This window comes from Salvelinus alpinus, chromosome 28, assembly GCF_045679555.1.
Source record: "Salvelinus alpinus chromosome 28, SLU_Salpinus.1, whole genome shotgun sequence".
NCBI lineage: Eukaryota > Metazoa > Chordata > Actinopteri > Salmoniformes > Salmonidae > Salvelinus > Salvelinus alpinus.
This window is the reverse complement of record NC_092113.1, coordinates 27,486,575-27,503,806: the sequence shown is the minus strand read 5'-3', so window position 1 is coordinate 27,503,806 and position 17,232 is coordinate 27,486,575. Positions and strand designations below refer to the sequence as shown.

General features: G+C 47.6%; 1 protein-coding gene across 1 annotated transcript in view; it reads right to left on the bottom strand.

Moving 5' to 3' along the window:
• The window catches only part of LOC139557592 (integrin alpha-5-like), an 86,508-nt gene that overhangs the window by 9,574 nt on the left and 59,702 nt on the right, over positions 1-17,232 (bottom strand). Inside the window, exons 20-27 of the mRNA XM_071372596.1 lie at positions 13,349-13,499; positions 12,908-13,000; positions 11,322-11,401; positions 11,058-11,138; positions 10,792-10,897; positions 8,211-8,369; positions 5,693-5,800; positions 2,374-2,487 (exon numbers count right to left, since the gene is read on the bottom strand). Coding sequence (XP_071228697.1) covers positions 2,374-2,487; positions 5,693-5,800; positions 8,211-8,369; positions 10,792-10,897; positions 11,058-11,138; positions 11,322-11,401; positions 12,908-13,000; positions 13,349-13,499 — 892 coding nt within the window. The remainder of the gene's footprint in view (positions 1-2,373; positions 2,488-5,692; positions 5,801-8,210; positions 8,370-10,791; positions 10,898-11,057; positions 11,139-11,321; positions 11,402-12,907; positions 13,001-13,348; positions 13,500-17,232) is intronic.

The window sequence follows — 17,232 nt, the reverse complement described above, 5'->3', positions numbered from 1 at the left end:
ACCTGTCGCAAGATCCACTGGTTGATGCTTATTTAGAAAACCCTCTTAGGCCTCACTACCCCTTATCTGAGATATCTACTGCAGCCCTCATCTTCCACATACAACACCCGTTCTGCCAGTCACATTCTGTTAAAGGTCCCCAAAGCACACACATCCCTGGGTCTCTCCTCTTTTCAGTTCGCTGCAGCTAGCGACTGGAACAAGCTGCAACAAACACTCAAACTGGGCAGTTTTATCTCTTTATCTTTTCATTCAAAGACTCAATCATGGACACTCTTACTGACAGTTGTGGCTGCTTTGTGTGATGTATTGTTGACTACCTTCTTGCCCGTTGTGCTGTTGTCTGTGCCCAATAATGTTTGTATCGTGTTATGTGCTGCTACCATGCTAAGTTGTCATGTGTTGCTGCCTTGCTATGTTGTTGTCTTAGGTCTCTCTTTATGTAGTGTTGTGTTGTCTCTCTTGTTGTGATGTGTGTTTTGTCCTATACTTATATTGTATTTATTTTTAATCCCAGGCCCCCTTCCCCACAGGAGGCCTTTTGCCTTTGGTAGGCTGTCACTGTAAATAAGAAGTTGTTCTTAACTGACTTGCCTAGTTAAATAAATAAAAAATCCATATGGAGGACTAGGAAGTGCCAATATGGCCGACCAGTGGCTTCAAAGCCTCTCAATGGCCAATGCATAGTATCAGCAACCCAGGGTTTATTATACGCCATTGGTTGGGACAAGCATGCTTTGGCAGGCAAGCTGCTGAAGGGCGAGCAGGCTACTATTCCCCATCATTTATCAGTGTAATTTTGTGAGGGTTTATCTACTGTTCCCTCGTTAGATTTTAACACATCTCGCTCTGGCTAACAGTTGTTGATCATAGGCAACTGTCTAAGGGAGAGAGAGCCTACCTGTTCATGGTTGTTTGATCAATAAGACTGCAGAGTTCCCAAATGTAAGAGGACTCCCGTGGTATTTCTGCAGAAATCCATTCAGGTGGCTTTTGGCAAATGCTTCCTAATGATCTAAAGTAGCGCTGTTGCTACTGCCTGTAAATACATAATCCAGTACAAAGTGAATGATGGCAGGCCCGTGTGTAAAATGGCTTATTTGCATATAGGCCAACTGTAGCTCTGATTGGCTATGGCGCACCGGTCTGTGTAGAGTCCCGTCCTGAGATGTGTTCAATTCCCTTGTACGTTTTCTACGTTGCGAAACGGTTTGTACTGAATGACACGTTTCCCAAAAACATTATTGTACGTTCTTGAACATACTGAGGTACGTTTGCTTTCGTTTGGTGGGTGTGGCTTGAAGCAATGAGTGATGTTTTTAAAGGGCAGTGACCATGCTGACAGAGTTCCCCAACCCACAACCTCCCCGTTTTTCAACTGGTCGTTCAGAACAGCACCGTTTACATTCAATTGAACGTTCCAGAACGTAAAAACGTACTGAACGCAACCCTGGACAAGACTGTTTTATATTAGGTTATATTTACTGCAATGTCTATTAATTGTCCAAACGCATGGCAGCTTTCCCATTCTATATTGCTATTTACATTTTCACAAATGCCTTACTCTATGTCATTCCCAAACATTCTATGAAAGTATGAAAACATGAAATTGACCAGATGTAAGTGTTCGCTTCTCAGATTTTATAAAAAAAGGTGTAATATACTTCCTGGGGGCAAGGTGTAATATTCTTCCTGGGGGCAAGGTGTAATATTCTTCCTGGGGGTAAGGTGTATAATTCTTCCTGGGGGGGGGGGGGGGGGTAAGGTGTAATATTCTTCCTGGGGGTAAGGTGTAATATTATTCCTGGGGGCAAGGTATAATATTCTTCCTGGGGGTAAGGTGTAATATTCTTCCTGGGGGTAAGGTGTAATATTCTTCCTGGGGGTAAGGTGTAATATTCTTCCTGGGGGTAAGGTATAATATTCTTCCTGGGGGTAAGGTGTAATATTATTCCTGAGGGCAAGGTGTAATATTCTTCCTGGGGGTAAGGTGTAATATTCTTCCTGGGGGTAAGGTGTAATATTCTTCCTGGGGGTAAGGTGTAATATTATTCCTGGGGGTAAGGTGTAATATTCTTCCTGGGGGTAAGGTGTAATATTCTTCCTGGGGGTAAGGTGTAATATTCTTCCTGGGGGTAAGGTGTAATATTCTTCATGGGGGTAAGGTGTAATATTCTTCATGGGGGTGTATATGAACAGATTGTATGTTGCTAAAACGTTGCCAGTTCCACTTTAAAGGTGTGTTGTGGAGCAATTGTGTGTGTAGGTCCTAGATCATCTGTATAGTTTTCTTCGGCCCAGCAACTCAGACAAGTGATGTGTGTTTGACTATGCAGAGTGGTTGGTTTGATCTCCAGTCCACACATACTGTACCTCGATGAAGGTCTCAGCCCAGATGCGGGAGCGCAATTTGAGGATGGCGCTGGTCCCCTTCTCCAGAAGACCCACGTCACACTGCAGTGTCCAGCACTCCACGTTAGAGCAGGACTAGACAGAGGGAGGGGGAGGGGGAAAGAGGAGGGAAGAGAGGGAGAGTATTAATGCTAAACAGATGACATAAGATATGCCATGATTTGAGATATGCCATGCTCAATCTATTATTGCTGTCCTCACCAAGAAAAACCAAACAGCTACAAAACAAAGGTAACTTGTCATTCTATCAGGCTTAATTTAACAATAGTTAGCTAAATGCATGAATTATAAACTGGTGCAGAGGTCAGTAGAGAGGGAGGAGGTGGATAGTAGGCTTGGGCGGTATACTGGGGTATATTGAAATGCAGAGTGTATGATTTTCAATACCCCAAAAAATAAAAAAAAGTAAAGGCAACGTTAACTCTGCAGGCCATACTGCAGGCCAAACAAATATAACAAAGAGCTCAATGTTATGATCCCTATCCAGGGCTGCTTCCAATTAGAAAGAGATTGAGGGAATGTCATGAAACAAAAAATGCAGCACGCAGTCGACGCTCACCGCCATCCAACATTATTATTGAAACCCGCCCACTTTTTTAGAATACACAATCTTAATGAAATCCTCATCATGGGAGCTGGGCGCTTTCGTTGTAAACCTCCAAAAACTGACTGTTAGTGCTTTGGTGGTAGACAGGACTCCCCTTACCCCAGGCCTGGGGTCTGGGGGAAGTTGAGGGAGCCTGGTGGGCCTGGGGTCTGGGGGGGTCTGAGGGAGCCTGGTGGGCCTGGGGCCTGGGGGAGGCTGAGGGAGCCTGGTGGGCCTGGGGTCTGGGGGGGGCTGAGGGAGCCTGGTGGGCCTGGGGTCTGGGGGGGGGGGCTGAGGCAGCCTGGTGGGCCTGGGGTCTGGGGGGGGGCTGAGGGAGCCTGGTGGGCCTGGGGTCTGGGGGAAGCTGAGGGAGCCTGGTGGGCCTGGGGTCTGGGGGGTGGGGCTGAGGGAGCCTGGTGGGCCTGGTGGGCCTGGGGTCTGGGGGGGGGGCTGAGGGAGCCTGGTGGGCCTGGGGTCTGGGGGAAGCTGAGGGAGCCTGGTGGGCCTGCGGTCTGGGGGGGTCTGAGGGAGCCTGAGGTCTGGGGGAGGCTGAGGGAGCCTGGTGGGCCTGGGGGGGGCTGAGGGATCCTGGTGGGCCTGGGGTCTGGGGGAAGCTGAGGGAGCCTGGTGGGCCTGGGGTCTGGGGGAGGCTGAGGGAGCCTGATGGGCCTGGGGTCTGGGGGGGGGCTGAGGGAGCCTGGTGGGCCTGGGGTCTGGGGGGGGGGCTGAGGGAGCCTGGTGGGCCTGGGGTCTGGGGGGGGCTGAGGGAGCCTGGTGGGCCTGGGGTCTGGGGGAGGCTGAGGGAGCCTGGTGGGCCTGGGGTCTGGGGGGGGGGCTGAGGGAGCCTGGTGGGCCTGGGGGCTGGGGGGGGGGGCTGAGGGAGCCTGGTGGGCCTGGGGAAATGGTCCATATGGATATGGTCCAGTGCCAAAGATGCTTCAGCGATTAGTCCCCCTATCCTCCCTAGTGGGGCGGCCTAGGTCAAGGGCAGGAGATGGGGGCTGGGAGGATAGCTGCTGTTCCCACAATGAGTAGAACAGCAGCGACTGGCTATATAATACAGGTGTGTGTGTTTGTGTTGAAGTGTACAATGACAGCCACTGTGTGATATGAGTGTAAATAATAATTACACCTTCATTTTTCTGGATTGTACTAATAGCAGTTTAGAGACCAAGCTCAGCTGACAGTGTGTCTATTTACAGGTCTTCTAGGACGAGGCCAGCCATACAGAGAGGTCTCCCTCATTTATCAGACAACCTAGTAAAACCAGATTCAATCGAGGGGCTGAACAAAACTAACACACTTTTTGTATTTCTATTCAAAGACCTTTTCAACAAAAACGTCTGTCCTTCGTTCCAAGTCAGCATGAAAACTAAAGCGCTAAGAGTGAAACAAAGAATGGAAGACTTTCTAGAAACGTGTCATCGGGCAGGCTTGATAAACGAGGGGTGGGTGAGAGCAACAGACGGGGGGACAAAGACCTCTTCAGTGCTGCAGGTAGTGACAGACAGAAGGAGAGGGAAAACAGAGGGAGAGATAGCTGGTCCTGCAACTGTTTGGGTCAAATCAAAATCAAATCAAATATTTTTTGTCATATGCGCTGAATACAACAGGTGTAGACCTTACAGTAAAATGCTTACTTACAAGCCCTTAACCAACCATGCAGTTTTAAGAAAAAATAAGAGTTAAGTAAAAAATATGAGTAAAAAATAAAGAAATAACTAACAAATAATTAAAGAGCAGTAGTAAAATAACAACAGCGAAGCTATATCAGTTGGGCCAGTGTGTGCCAGGGCAGGGTGCCTGCACTAACAACACCACGGTCTATCAACTAACACCATGACCAAACCGGACGCGTGAGTCCCATCGTGCGCAAATTGATTTTGTCCCCCCACCACAAACGTGATCACGACACACAGGTTGAAATATCAAAACTATCAAAATATCAAAACTCGGAACCAGTTATATTCATTTGGGGTCAGGTCGGACTTGCACCGCGTTCAGCGCCACAAATAGAACTGACTTCTATTTTAGCGCTAGGCAACGCAGACACTCGTTGGCGCGAGCGAGCAGTGTGGGTGCAATGATTAAATAACATGTATGTGTACATTTATTTTGCAATGCTCGCACACGCGACGCGAGTGGTGTGGTCAGCATGTAACCAGATCATCATGCCCAGATGGTTCCCCTGGTCCCACAGATCCCCCTACTCTCATGCCCTTACTGCCCAAGCTCCACCCCGTCTCCCTGCAGCCCTTTAATGTTAATCCCCAAAGCGGGGACCACCACCACCCCACGCCCTCTGACCACTCCCTCTTAATTACATCATACCTCATTAGCCAAACCCAGGAGGTTAATCTAAGAGCAGGACCAGGCCAGAGCCACCGTCCCAGATTAACAACATGCCATGGCTCCAGGTGAATCAGAGGAACATAGAAGCAGAGGTTCAACTCTCCAGCTCAGATCTATATCCAAAGAAAAGCCCCTGGTCTCTACCATCCACTTGTCCTGTTTATTTTAACTATTTGACAACAGGAAACAGTCCTTAACAATCAGAGGTTAAAAAAAAAGCCCTGCTTATCACTCTAAAAGCATGTTGAATTAGGGTCATTGCCCTAATAACTAATTTCAGCATTAGCTTTCTCCATCGCTCTCTCCCTCCATCCATCAGTCTGTCATTGTGTATGGCCTCACCAGGTTAGTGTGCTCTGCCAGCTGGTCTCTCTGGACTTCTCTCCTCTCGATGTGGTGATCCTGACCAGGCACAAGTAGGGGTGGCTGCTCTGTGGAAGTCTGCTGGAGCTGAGGAGACACAGAGGGAAAGAAGACACTGACCCATTAGGTCAACACATTACGGACACTGACCTCATCCTTGACAGAAGAGTACACCATCCATTAGGTCAATACATTACAGACACTGACCTCACCCATGAGAGAAGAATACACCATCCATTAGGTCAATACATTACAGACACTGACCTCACCCATGAGAGAAGAGTACACCACCCATTAGGTCAATACATTACAGACACTGACCTCCCCCATGAGAGAAGAGTACACCACCCATTAGGTCAATACATTACAGACACTGACCTCACCCACACTGACCTCACCCATGAGAGAAGAGTACACCACCCATTAGGTCAATATAGAGACTGATGTTAGTGACCCATCCTTATCCTCATCATGAATCTAGTGCATGTGGGTCTTATCCTCATCATGAATCTAGTGCATGTGGGTCTTATCCTCATCATGAATCTAGTGCATGTGGGTCTTATCCTCATCATGAATCTAGTGCATGTGGGTCTTATCCTCATCATGAATCTAGTGCATGTGGGTCTTATCCTCATCATGAATCTAGTGCATGTGGGTCTTATCCTCATCATGAATCTAGTGCATGTAGGTCTTATCCTCATCATGAATCTAGTGCATGTGGGTCTTATCCTCATCTTGAATCTAGTGCATGTGGGTCTTATCCTCATCATGAATCTAGTGCATGTGGGTCTTATCCTCATCATTAATCTAGTGCATGTGGGTCTTATCCTCATCATGAATCTAGTGCATGTGGGTCTTATCCTCATCATGAATCTAGTGCATGTGGGGTCTCATCCTCATCATTAATCTAGTGCATGTGGGGTCTCATTCTCATCATTAATCTAGTGCATGTGGGGTCTCATCCTCATCATTAATCTAGTGCATGTGGGGTCTCATCCTCATCATTAATCTAGTGCATGTGGGGTCTTATCCTCATCATTAATCTAGTACATGTGGGGTCTTATCCTCATCATTAATCTAGTGCATGTGGGGTCTCATCCTCATCATTAATCTAGTGCATGTGGGGTCTCATCCTCATCATGAATCTAGTGCATGTGGGGTCTCATCCTCATAATTAATCTAGTGCATGTCGGGTCTTATCCTCATCACTAATCTAGTGCATGTGGGGTCTCATCCTCATCACGAATCTAGTGCATGTGGGGTCTTATCCTCATCACTAATCTAGTGCATGTGGGGTCTTATCCTCATCACTAATCTAGTGCATGTGGGGTCTAATCCTCATCATTAATCTAGTGCATGTGGGGTCTCATCCTCATCACTAATCTAGTGCATGTGTGGTCTCATCTTCATCATTAATCTAGTGCATGTGGGGTCTTATCCTCATCATGAATCTAGTACATGTGGGGTCTTATCCTCATCATTAATCTAGTGCATGTGGGGTCTTATCCTCATCATTAATCTAGTGCATGTGGAGTCTTATCCTCATCATGAATCTAGTGTATGTGGGGTCTTATCCTCATCATGAATCTAGTGCATGTGGGGTCTTATCCTCATCATTAATCTAGTGCATGTGGGGTCTTATCCTCATCATTAATCTAGTGCATGTGGGGTCTTATCCTCATCCTGAATCTAGTGCATGTGGGGTCTCATCCTCATCATGAATCTAGTGCATGTGGGGTCTTATCCTCATCATTAATCTAGTGCATGTGGGGTCTTATCCTCATCATTAATCTAGTGCATGTGGGGTCTTATCCTCATCATTAATCTAGTGCATGTGGGGTCTTATCCTCATCCTGAATCTAGTGCATGTGGGGTCTCATCCTCATCATTAATCTAGTGCATGTGGGGTCTTATCCTCATCCTGAATCTAGTGCATGTGGGGTCTCATCCACATGGCTTTGTACAGATCACCGCTAAATGGACAACCACGTCGGGCCCATCTCAGCATCTGTACATTTAGAAGTTCTAGACACAAACAAGCGACTACACCAGAGTCATGTGCGCATGTGAACCCTGGGGTCCCTTTCTGCTGGGTTTTAGCCAAACATTAAATGGAGAAGATGAGTGAGTATCGGTACAGAAGTGGTTAATCAAGCTGTGCTGGGCTGAGGGAAGACCCGAGAGATCAAAGTGACAGTAAGGCTAGTGTCCTGGGTGGGGCTGGTTAGGCTGGGAGGAAGTTGGGTGTGGAGAGCTGAGACTGTTAATCACACACTGAATTATAACCTTTGGGATATCTTCACAGTGCCTGTCTCTCTGAAGTGTTCTAGACTCACAGATGAGCCTCATGTGACCCTGAGAAGGCTGTGTGTGGTGTGTGTGGTGTGTGTGAGTGAATATGTTGACCGTGAGAGATTTTGTTTTTGAGACCTGCTCCACCTTTACAAAAGTGTTCCTTGTCATACATCCAAAGACATGCCAGTAATTGATAGCTCACCTTGAGCTGCAGGTAGTTGATGGAGTGGTTGGTGGTGCAGTTGAGGGGTCCCTCAGTAGACATCTCCAGGGGGTAGAGGAGACCCTGGCCCTGAACACTGAGAGGACAGCTGAGCTGCAGCACTGTGTGGCTGATCCCACTGGGACCTTTGTTCACCAGCTGACAGGGACAGGGGAGAGAACGAGGAGGAAGAGAGAAAGTAAGTAGAATATTACAAGAATATAATCCCCCACCTGGTCTTTGTTCTCAAAAAATGAATCTGTTCAGGCTGACCCAGACCTCCAGGAAATGGAATGTTGATGTGATGTCATCTAAACTTGAGCACTGTTTTTCTTCCTGTTCTGAGAAAGGTTGTCCGGTGGGATGTCTGACAACATAAGTCTAGGTTGTCCTTACAAATTGAGTTAGACTTGTAATGATGTAAGGCTCAAAACAAACCCCTGTGCGTCCTGGAATGTCTTTCTTTCTTCTTCTTTCTCTTTCACAACATTCACAAGGCCGCAGGGATTACCAGGACGTGTACTGCGAGCATGAGCTGACCAACTGGCAAGTGTCTTCACTGACATTTTCAACCTCTCCCTGTCCGAGTCTGTAATACAAACCTGTTGTAAGCAGACCACCATAGTGCCTGTGCCCAAGAACACTAAGACAACCTGCCTAAATAACTACTGACCCGTAGCACTCACGTCTGTAGCCATGAAGTGCTTTGAAAGGCTGGTCATGGCTCACATCAACACCATTATCCCAGAAACCCTAGACTCACTCCAGGATATTTGCATACCGTCCCAACAGATCCACAGATGATGCAATCTCTATTGCACTCCACACTGCCCTTTCCCAACTGGACAAAAGAACACTTATGTGAGAATGCTATTCATTGACCTCAGCTCAGCGTTCAACACCATAGTGCCCTCTAGTCTCATCAATAAGCTAAGGACCCTGGGACTAAACACCTGACGGGCCGCCCTCAGGTGGTAAGGGTTGGTAACATCCGCCACGCTGATCCTCAACACAGGGGCCCCTCAGGGGTGCATGCTCAGTCCCCTCCTGTACTCCCTGTTCACTCATGACTGCACGGCCAGACACAACTCAAACACCATCATTAAGTTTGCCAATGATCACCGACAACGACGAGACAGCCTATAGGGAGGAGGTCAGAGACCTGGCCATGTGGTGCCAGGGCAACAACCTCTCTCTCATCGTGATCAAAACAAAGGAGATGATTGTGGACTACAGGAAAAAGAGGACCGAGCACGCCCCCATTCTCATCGACGGGCTGCAGTGGAGCAGGTTGAGAGTTTCAAGTCCCTTGGTGTCCACATCACCAACAAACTAACATGGTCCAAGCACACCAAGATAGGCGTTAAGAGGGCACGACAAAACCTGTTCCCCCTCAGGAGACTGAAAAGATTTGGCATGGGTCCAAAGATCCTCAAAAGGTTCTACAGCTGCACCATCGAGAGCATCCTGACTGGTTGCATCACCACCTCGTATGGCAACTGCTCGGCCTCCGACCGCAAGGCACTACAGAGGGTAGTGTGAATGGCCCAGTACATCACTGGGGCCAAGCTTCCTGCCATCCATCAAAGACTCCAGCCACCCTAGTCGGACTGTTCTCTCTGCTACCGCACGGCAAGCGGTACCGGAACGCCAAGTCTAGGTCCAAGAGGCTTCACATCTGTTCATAAACAGCTTCTACCTCCAATCCATAAGACTCCTGAACACCTAATCAAATTCAAATGGCTACCCAGACTATTTGCACCCCCCCCACCCCTTTTTTACACAGCTGCTACTCTCTGTTGTTGTCATCTATGCATAGTCACTTTAATAATTCTACCTAAATATGCATACTACCTCAACTAACTGGTGCCCCCGCACATTGACTCTGTACAGGTACCCTCCTGTATATAGTCTCGTTAATGTTGTTTTACTGCTGCTCTTTAATTACTTTTATTATAGTTACTTTTTTATTATATTACTTTTATTTAGTTACTTTTATTTCTTATTCTTATGTGTATTTTTTTTAACTGCATTGTTGGTTAGGGGCTCGTAAGTAAGCATTTCACTGTAAGGTGAATGTGACTAATACGATTTGATTTGAAGTAGTGTCCGTCTGGTGTGCTTCTCTGCTTCCCCAGGAAGTAGTGTCCGTCTGGTGTGCTTCTCTGCTTCCCCAGGAAGTAGTGTCCGTCTGGTGTGCTTCTCAGCTTCTCCAGGAAGTAGTGCCTGTTTGGTTTGCTTCTCTGTTTCCCCAGGAAGTAGTGTATGTCTGGTGTGCTTCTACACAAAGGCCACTGTCTGGGAAGTACTACCTGCTACTACAGACCTGCTAAAGGCCAGTGTCTTCTGTATAGAACCCTGTGCTACATCCCGATGACTCTGCCTGTCCAGCCGGCTAGCAGCTAGCCTCCTGGAGGGCCTCTGGCTGCTTACATTGAAAAAAGAGAATGTCCACTGACGGTTTTGATGCACTTCCCTTTTTCTATGCATTGAATGTTCCATTGGATCTTCCCACCCTAATCCTAATCCTAATCCTAACCTGCCCAACCCCAACCCCAACCCCAACCCTCTGGCTCCTTACTTCATAGACGTGTTGGACTACAGGCCCAATGTCCTGCTCCTCCTGGGGGGTCTTGGAGACCTTCCAGTTGGGGGGAGGGAAGAAGACCTTGTCTGGCCGGGAGACACTTCAAAAAGAGAGAGAGCGGAGATAACGAGAGATAGCAGAGAGAAGATAGCAGCGAGAGAGTGAGTGACTGAGTGTGTGTGTTTGAGGGGTTAAAGAATAGCATTTTTCTGGAGTTCCAAAAGGTTTTCTAACACCGCCAGACTTTTCTCTGAACTCACCCCTGTAAAATAACATCGGCCTGGACAACCACCTCCAGCTTGTAGGGCACCACCTCACTGTGGGAATTATTCTCATTTTTACTGTGGAAATAGGGAGAGAGAGAGGGTGGGGAAGTACAGAATACACACCTATCAGCAACTGTCTGGTAAGTGTGCCTTGGAAAGTTGAGCCTTCAATTATTTGGTCAATGACACAAACACATGTCCAGTTATAGTCCCAGGACAAACATATGCTTAGAGAGGAGAGGTAACTGTGAGTCATACCTGCGGATCTGCAGCTCAAACTGAACCGTCTTGCGTGTGTCCTTCAGTCGTGGCACAGTGAAACGCAGGCCTGCCCACAGCTGCAGATGAGAAGCAACGTGGTCAAGGACTTCAGCCCCAACATGATGTAAGAGAGACAGAGGTACTAATGGCTAAGGGATATTGCAACCAACAGAACAGAGCCAACCTTGTGAGGGAACCTGTGCACTGTTTTGTTACTATTTTTTACACATACAGTACAGAGACAGTGAGCAGACATTAGCATACCGGGGGGGGTTCCCACCAGGCTAACAGGCTTTGCCTCTCCTCTTCTCTCCTCCCAATTCTGTTGTTCTGTTCAGAGATCAATCAATCAGTACTCTCTGTCTATCTGTCTGCCTGTCTGTCTGGGTGGTATACACCTGGGCATGCAGGTCTGGGAGTTCTTGGTTACAGCATTCTGTTCTGCTGCCCTTTTCTCTATTGGAATGTCATGCCACTTTTATTTTCCATCCAAACCACACGCACGTACAGCACATTAATTGCAATCAGTAGACCAGCAAGGTTAAAGCTTTTACTATTTAACTGTGTGTGTGTGTGTGTGTGTGTGTGTGTGTGTGTGTGTGTGTGTGTGTGTGTGTGTGTGTGTGTGTGTGTGTGTGTGTGTGTGTGTGTGTGTGTGTGTGTGTGTGTGTGCAATGTTAAAACAATGAAAATACTGCTCATAAAAATGCTGGTTTCTCAATGAATATATTAATCCATATCATCTGTCTGTATATATGCAATTCTGAATTATCACTAATCCACTCCAGGTACAAACTAGGCTAGTGCACACAATGAGTATTACAATGGCAGGATCTATATATACACTATGTATCTGTTGCATACTAAAGTTTTTCAACTTTAGTTTACACTTGAAATAAAACAATTTTATCAGAAAAACCTCTCCACCAACGTCCACTTTACAGTCTTCCTCTACAGTCAGACACACTACAAACCCACAGCAACCCACTGCCCACGACCAGCAGGTCATTAGAAGGGAACCTCTGCTCAGCAGGGACGTAGACCAGCTTCCTGCTAACCGGACAGGAACTTCCTCTCTGAACACTGATGTAACATGACAAGAAAGTCGTTCCTGTCCAGTTCTCTACCAACCCCTCGATAGCACAACACAATCCCTTCCTTCACACAGGAGAAAAAAGGGATTCTCTGCATAGCTCCGATGACTGTTTTCCACCACTAAACAAATCTCAGAGGGCTAGCGCACTATTCCACTGGTCATCACCACTCATCAGAACTAATGAAGGATATTACTTATGAGAAGGGCCAGGATCATGTGACCTAATCAGGAAAACCTGGTTGCCCTATTCATAATCAATGCGCTTCAGAAAGGTCTTGAGTAGGACCAGAGCAGGAGTATCTTTTTAGGTCCATGTGACCTCATTCTGATTGAGAACAAGATGGCTGAAACGTCAATAATGTTTTCACTTCAAGAGACAGAACTGCTCCTGTTTTCCACCCATGTGACCTAACCAGCAAATACTCCTGGCCCTACTCATAACTAACACTTTCAGAAAGGGCGAGCAGAACCTAAATCCTTGACTTACGCTGGTGCCAGACTTCATGGGATTGCCCAGGTCACAGCTGAGGTAGCGGGTCTGGTTCTCAGCCTCGTAGCTACAGGTCAGCTGGGTCAGGCTCTGGGTGAGAAAGAAGAGAAAATATTTTGAAATTAGAACACAATAGAGAAGAAAGATATTTACAATCTTTAGACTCATTTTATTATTTAATCCTTATGTAAATAGGCTACTCTCAATTAGCTCAAATCTATTTTGCAAGATGACGTGTTAAAGATGGCAGCAGTCAGCAACATTATAAAACGTTTCATAACTCAAGAACATTTGGTTCCATTTAAAGTTTTCATAACTTCCATAACAGTCCTCCTCCCAATAAATCTATCATTGTAAGTCTTATAAGCCAATAGACTGGGAGCCTCCATATCTAATAGAAATGCTGGGGTGAGCTGAATGTTTAGTATTTGCTCTCACCTCGTTATTGCGAGCTATACCGCTGTAGTCTGCTTCAGGAGGTAACACCACATACAGTTCAGCCTCATAGGCCCCTCCTTCCCCCTCGTTCCGCGCATTGAAAGTCAAGGTCAGCGAGTTGTCGTCACCTAGGTACACTTCCTTCCTGTCCCTGATGGACCAACAAAACCAGAAATTGATTACTAATAGGGTCAGGGGTCAGAGGTCAGGTCAAGGGGTGTCGGGTCTCTGAGGGTAAATAAGCACAGAGAGGTGGGAGAGAAAACTGTTAAAGCTTTGTGTACAGTTCACATAGTAGTTGGCAATAGCAGTCTGGCCACTAACATGTTTTGTTGCTATAGCCTGATACTTTGTGCTTTGTCTCTTCCTCTTCCCTGTTCAGGCTTTCTGCTATACATATCAGGCTGATTTAGAGCCGGGATTCAGAACGGGACACAGCCCAAAGCATATCACATAGATTCATCTCAGGAAATTCCCTCCCCCTCCCCCTGACCCCCTTCCCTCCCCCTGCATCACCCTCACACAAAACTTTTCCAATGTAGCAATAAAGTCATACATGCGATAGAGCACAGACTAGGACTTTAAAACATATCCCCCTTCCCCTCCATCTCTCCCTCCAGCTCTCTCCCTCTCTGAACACAATGAGAGAGGAATTCCATACAAGGGCCACACACACGCTTCTAATTACAGCTGAACTCATAAAACCAGGCAGAGAGGAAGCAACATGGACCATATTTCAAACACTGATCTTCTGCTGGCCAGTCAGCCAGCCAGCCTAGTCAGCCTCCTACAGCCAGCCAGCCTAGTCAGCCTCCTACAGCCAGCTAGCCTAGTCAGCCTCCTACAGCCAGCCAGCCTAGTCAGCCTCCTACAGCCAGCTAGCCTAGTCAGCCTCCTACAGCCAGCCAGCCTAGTCAGCCTCCTACAGCCAGACAGCCTAGTCAGCCTCCTACAGCCAGACAGCCTAGTCAGCCTCCTACAGCCAGACAGCCTAGTCAGCCTCCTACAGCCAGACAGCCTAGTCAGCCTCCTACAGCCAGCCAGCCTAGTCAGCCTCCTACAGCCAGCCAGCCTAGTCAGCCTCCTACAGCCAGCCAGCCTAGTCAGCCTCCTACAGCCAGCCAGCCTAGTCAGCCTCCTACAGCCAGCCAGCCTAGTCAGCCTCCTACAGCCAGCCAGCCTAGTCAGCCTCCTACAGCCAGCTAGCCTAGTCAGCCTCCTACAGCCAGCCAGCCAGCCTAGTCAGCCTCCTACAGCCAGCCAGCCTAGTCAGCCTCCTACAGCCAGCTAGCCTAGTCAGCCTCCTACAGCCAGCTAGCCTAGTCAGCCTCCTACAGCCAGCCAGCCTAGTCAGCCTCCTACAGCCAGCTAGCCTAGTCAGCCTCCTACAGCCAGCCAGCCTAGTCAGCCTCCTACAGCCAGCTAGCCTAGTCAGCCTCCTACAGCCAGCCAGCCTAGTCAGCCTCCTACAGCCAGCCAGCCTAGTCAGCCTCCTACAGCCAGCCAACCAGCCAGCCTCCTACAGCCAGCCAGCCAGCCAGCCTCCTACAGCCAGCCAGCCAGCCAGCCTCCTACAGCCAGCCAAGTCAGACTAAAACAGCCAGCCAGCCAGCCTAGTCAGACTCCAACAGCCAGGGACACTTCTTGAAAACTTGACTGCTGACATACAAAACAGTTTGGGACTGTATGGACTAATGAAAAAAATTCCTAAATAGTTTGAGTGGATTTTCCCTTTAAAGAAAACAAAGGGCTAACATTGAAAGAATCCACAAAAAACAAAAACCTTTCCTCTGGGGCATTGGTGGAACAGGTTGTGTGCCTTGGCAGGAAAACAGTAGAAATATCAACTACAGGAATGAAGGATATGTCTCGGATACATTGCTGGGAATTTCATAATTGACCCTTTGCCCCAAGCTACTATTATACAAAGTATTGAAATTAATGCAGCACTATCATCTAACTGCCAAAGACAGTTAATGCATTATGATTTTCCTCACCTGAACTATCGCCCTGTAGCACTCACTTCTGTCATCATGAAGTTCAATGAGAGGCTAGTTAAGGATCATATCACCTCTACCTTACCTGACACTCTAGACCCACTTCAATTTACTTACCGCCCCAATAGATCCACAGACGATGCAATCGCCATTGGAATGCACACTGACCAATCCCATCTGGACAAGAGGAATACCTATGTAAGAACGCTGTTCATTGACTATAGCTCAGCCTTCAACACCATAGTGGCCTCCAAGCTCATCATCATACTCAGGGCTCTGGGTCTGAACCCTGCCCTATGCAACTTCCTGACAGGCTGCCCCCAGGTGGTGAAGGTAGGAAACAACATCTCCACTTCACTGATCCTCAACACAGGGGCCCCACAAGGGTGTGTGCTCAGCCCCCTCCTGTACTCCCTGTTCACCCATGACTGCGTGGCCACACATGTCTCCAACTCAATCATCAAGTTTGCAGACGAAACAACAGCAGTAGGCCTGATTACCAACAATGATAAGACAGCCTACAGGGAGGAGGTGAGGGCCCTGGCGGATTGGTGCCAGGAAAATAACCTCTCCATCAACGTCAACAAAACGAAGGAGCTGATCATGGACTCCAGGAAAAAGCAGAGGGAGCACGCCCCTATCCACATTGACGGGACCGCAGTGGAGAAGGTGAAAAGCTTCAAGTTCCTCTGCGTACACATCACTGACGATCTGAAATGGTCCACCCACACAGACAGTGTGGTGAAGAAGGCGCAACAGCACCTCTTCAACCTCAGGAGGCTGAAGAAATTTGGCTTGGCCCCTAAAACCCTCACAAACTTTTATAGATGCAAAATTGAGAGCATTCTGTCGGGCTGTATCACCGCCTGGTACGGCAAATGCACCGCCGCAACCGCAGGGCTCTCCAGTGGGTGGTGTCATCTGCCCAACACAGGGCTCTCCAGTGGGTGGTGTCGTCTGCCCAACACAGGGCTCTCCAGTGGGTGGTGTCGTCTGCCCAACACAGGGCTCTCCAGTGGGTGGTGTCGTCTGCCCTCAAGGACACCTACATCACCTGATGTCACAGGACATCAACCACCCGAGCCACGGCCTGTTCACCCCGCTATCATACAGAAGGCAAGGTCAGTACAGGTGCATCAAAGATGGGACCGAGAGACTGAAAATCAGCTTCTATCTCAAGGCCATCAGACTGTTAAATAGCCATCACTAGCCGGCTACCACCTGGTTATTCAATCCTGCAGCTTAGAGGCTGCTGCCCTATATACATAAACATGGAATCACTGGTCACTTTAATAGATAGTTGAATAATGTTTACATACTGCTTTACTCATCTCATATGTATATACTGTATTCTATTCTACTGTATTTTTGTCAATGCCACTCTGACATTGCTCGTCCTAATATTTATATATTTCTTAATTCCATTATTTTACTTTTAGATTTGTATGCATTGTTGTGAATTGTTAGATATTACAGCACTGTTGGAGCTAGGGACACACGCATTTCACTACACCCGCAATAACAAACTTCTAAATATGTGTATGTGACCAATAAAATTTGATTAGATTTTTATTAAAACTTATAATTACTTAAATGGACTTGTTTATGTGATAGAAGACTAATGACGAATTGAAAGCGCAAACAAATATAGAAATCAAAATGATAGGGCAGAAAGAGAGCAAGAGAGAGAGAGGGAGCAAAATGCCAACAGATCAAAGTGTGTCGATGCTCTGAATACGATGCTCTGAAACAATTCGAGAGGGAGGCTGGTACTGGTTGGCACACATACAACTCCCTCCCCAGTCCCCATACGTTCCAAACAAATCTGTTCCATCCCACCTGTCTTTTTCCCCCCACCAGCTTGACAGCCAATCCCTGTCCCTGTAG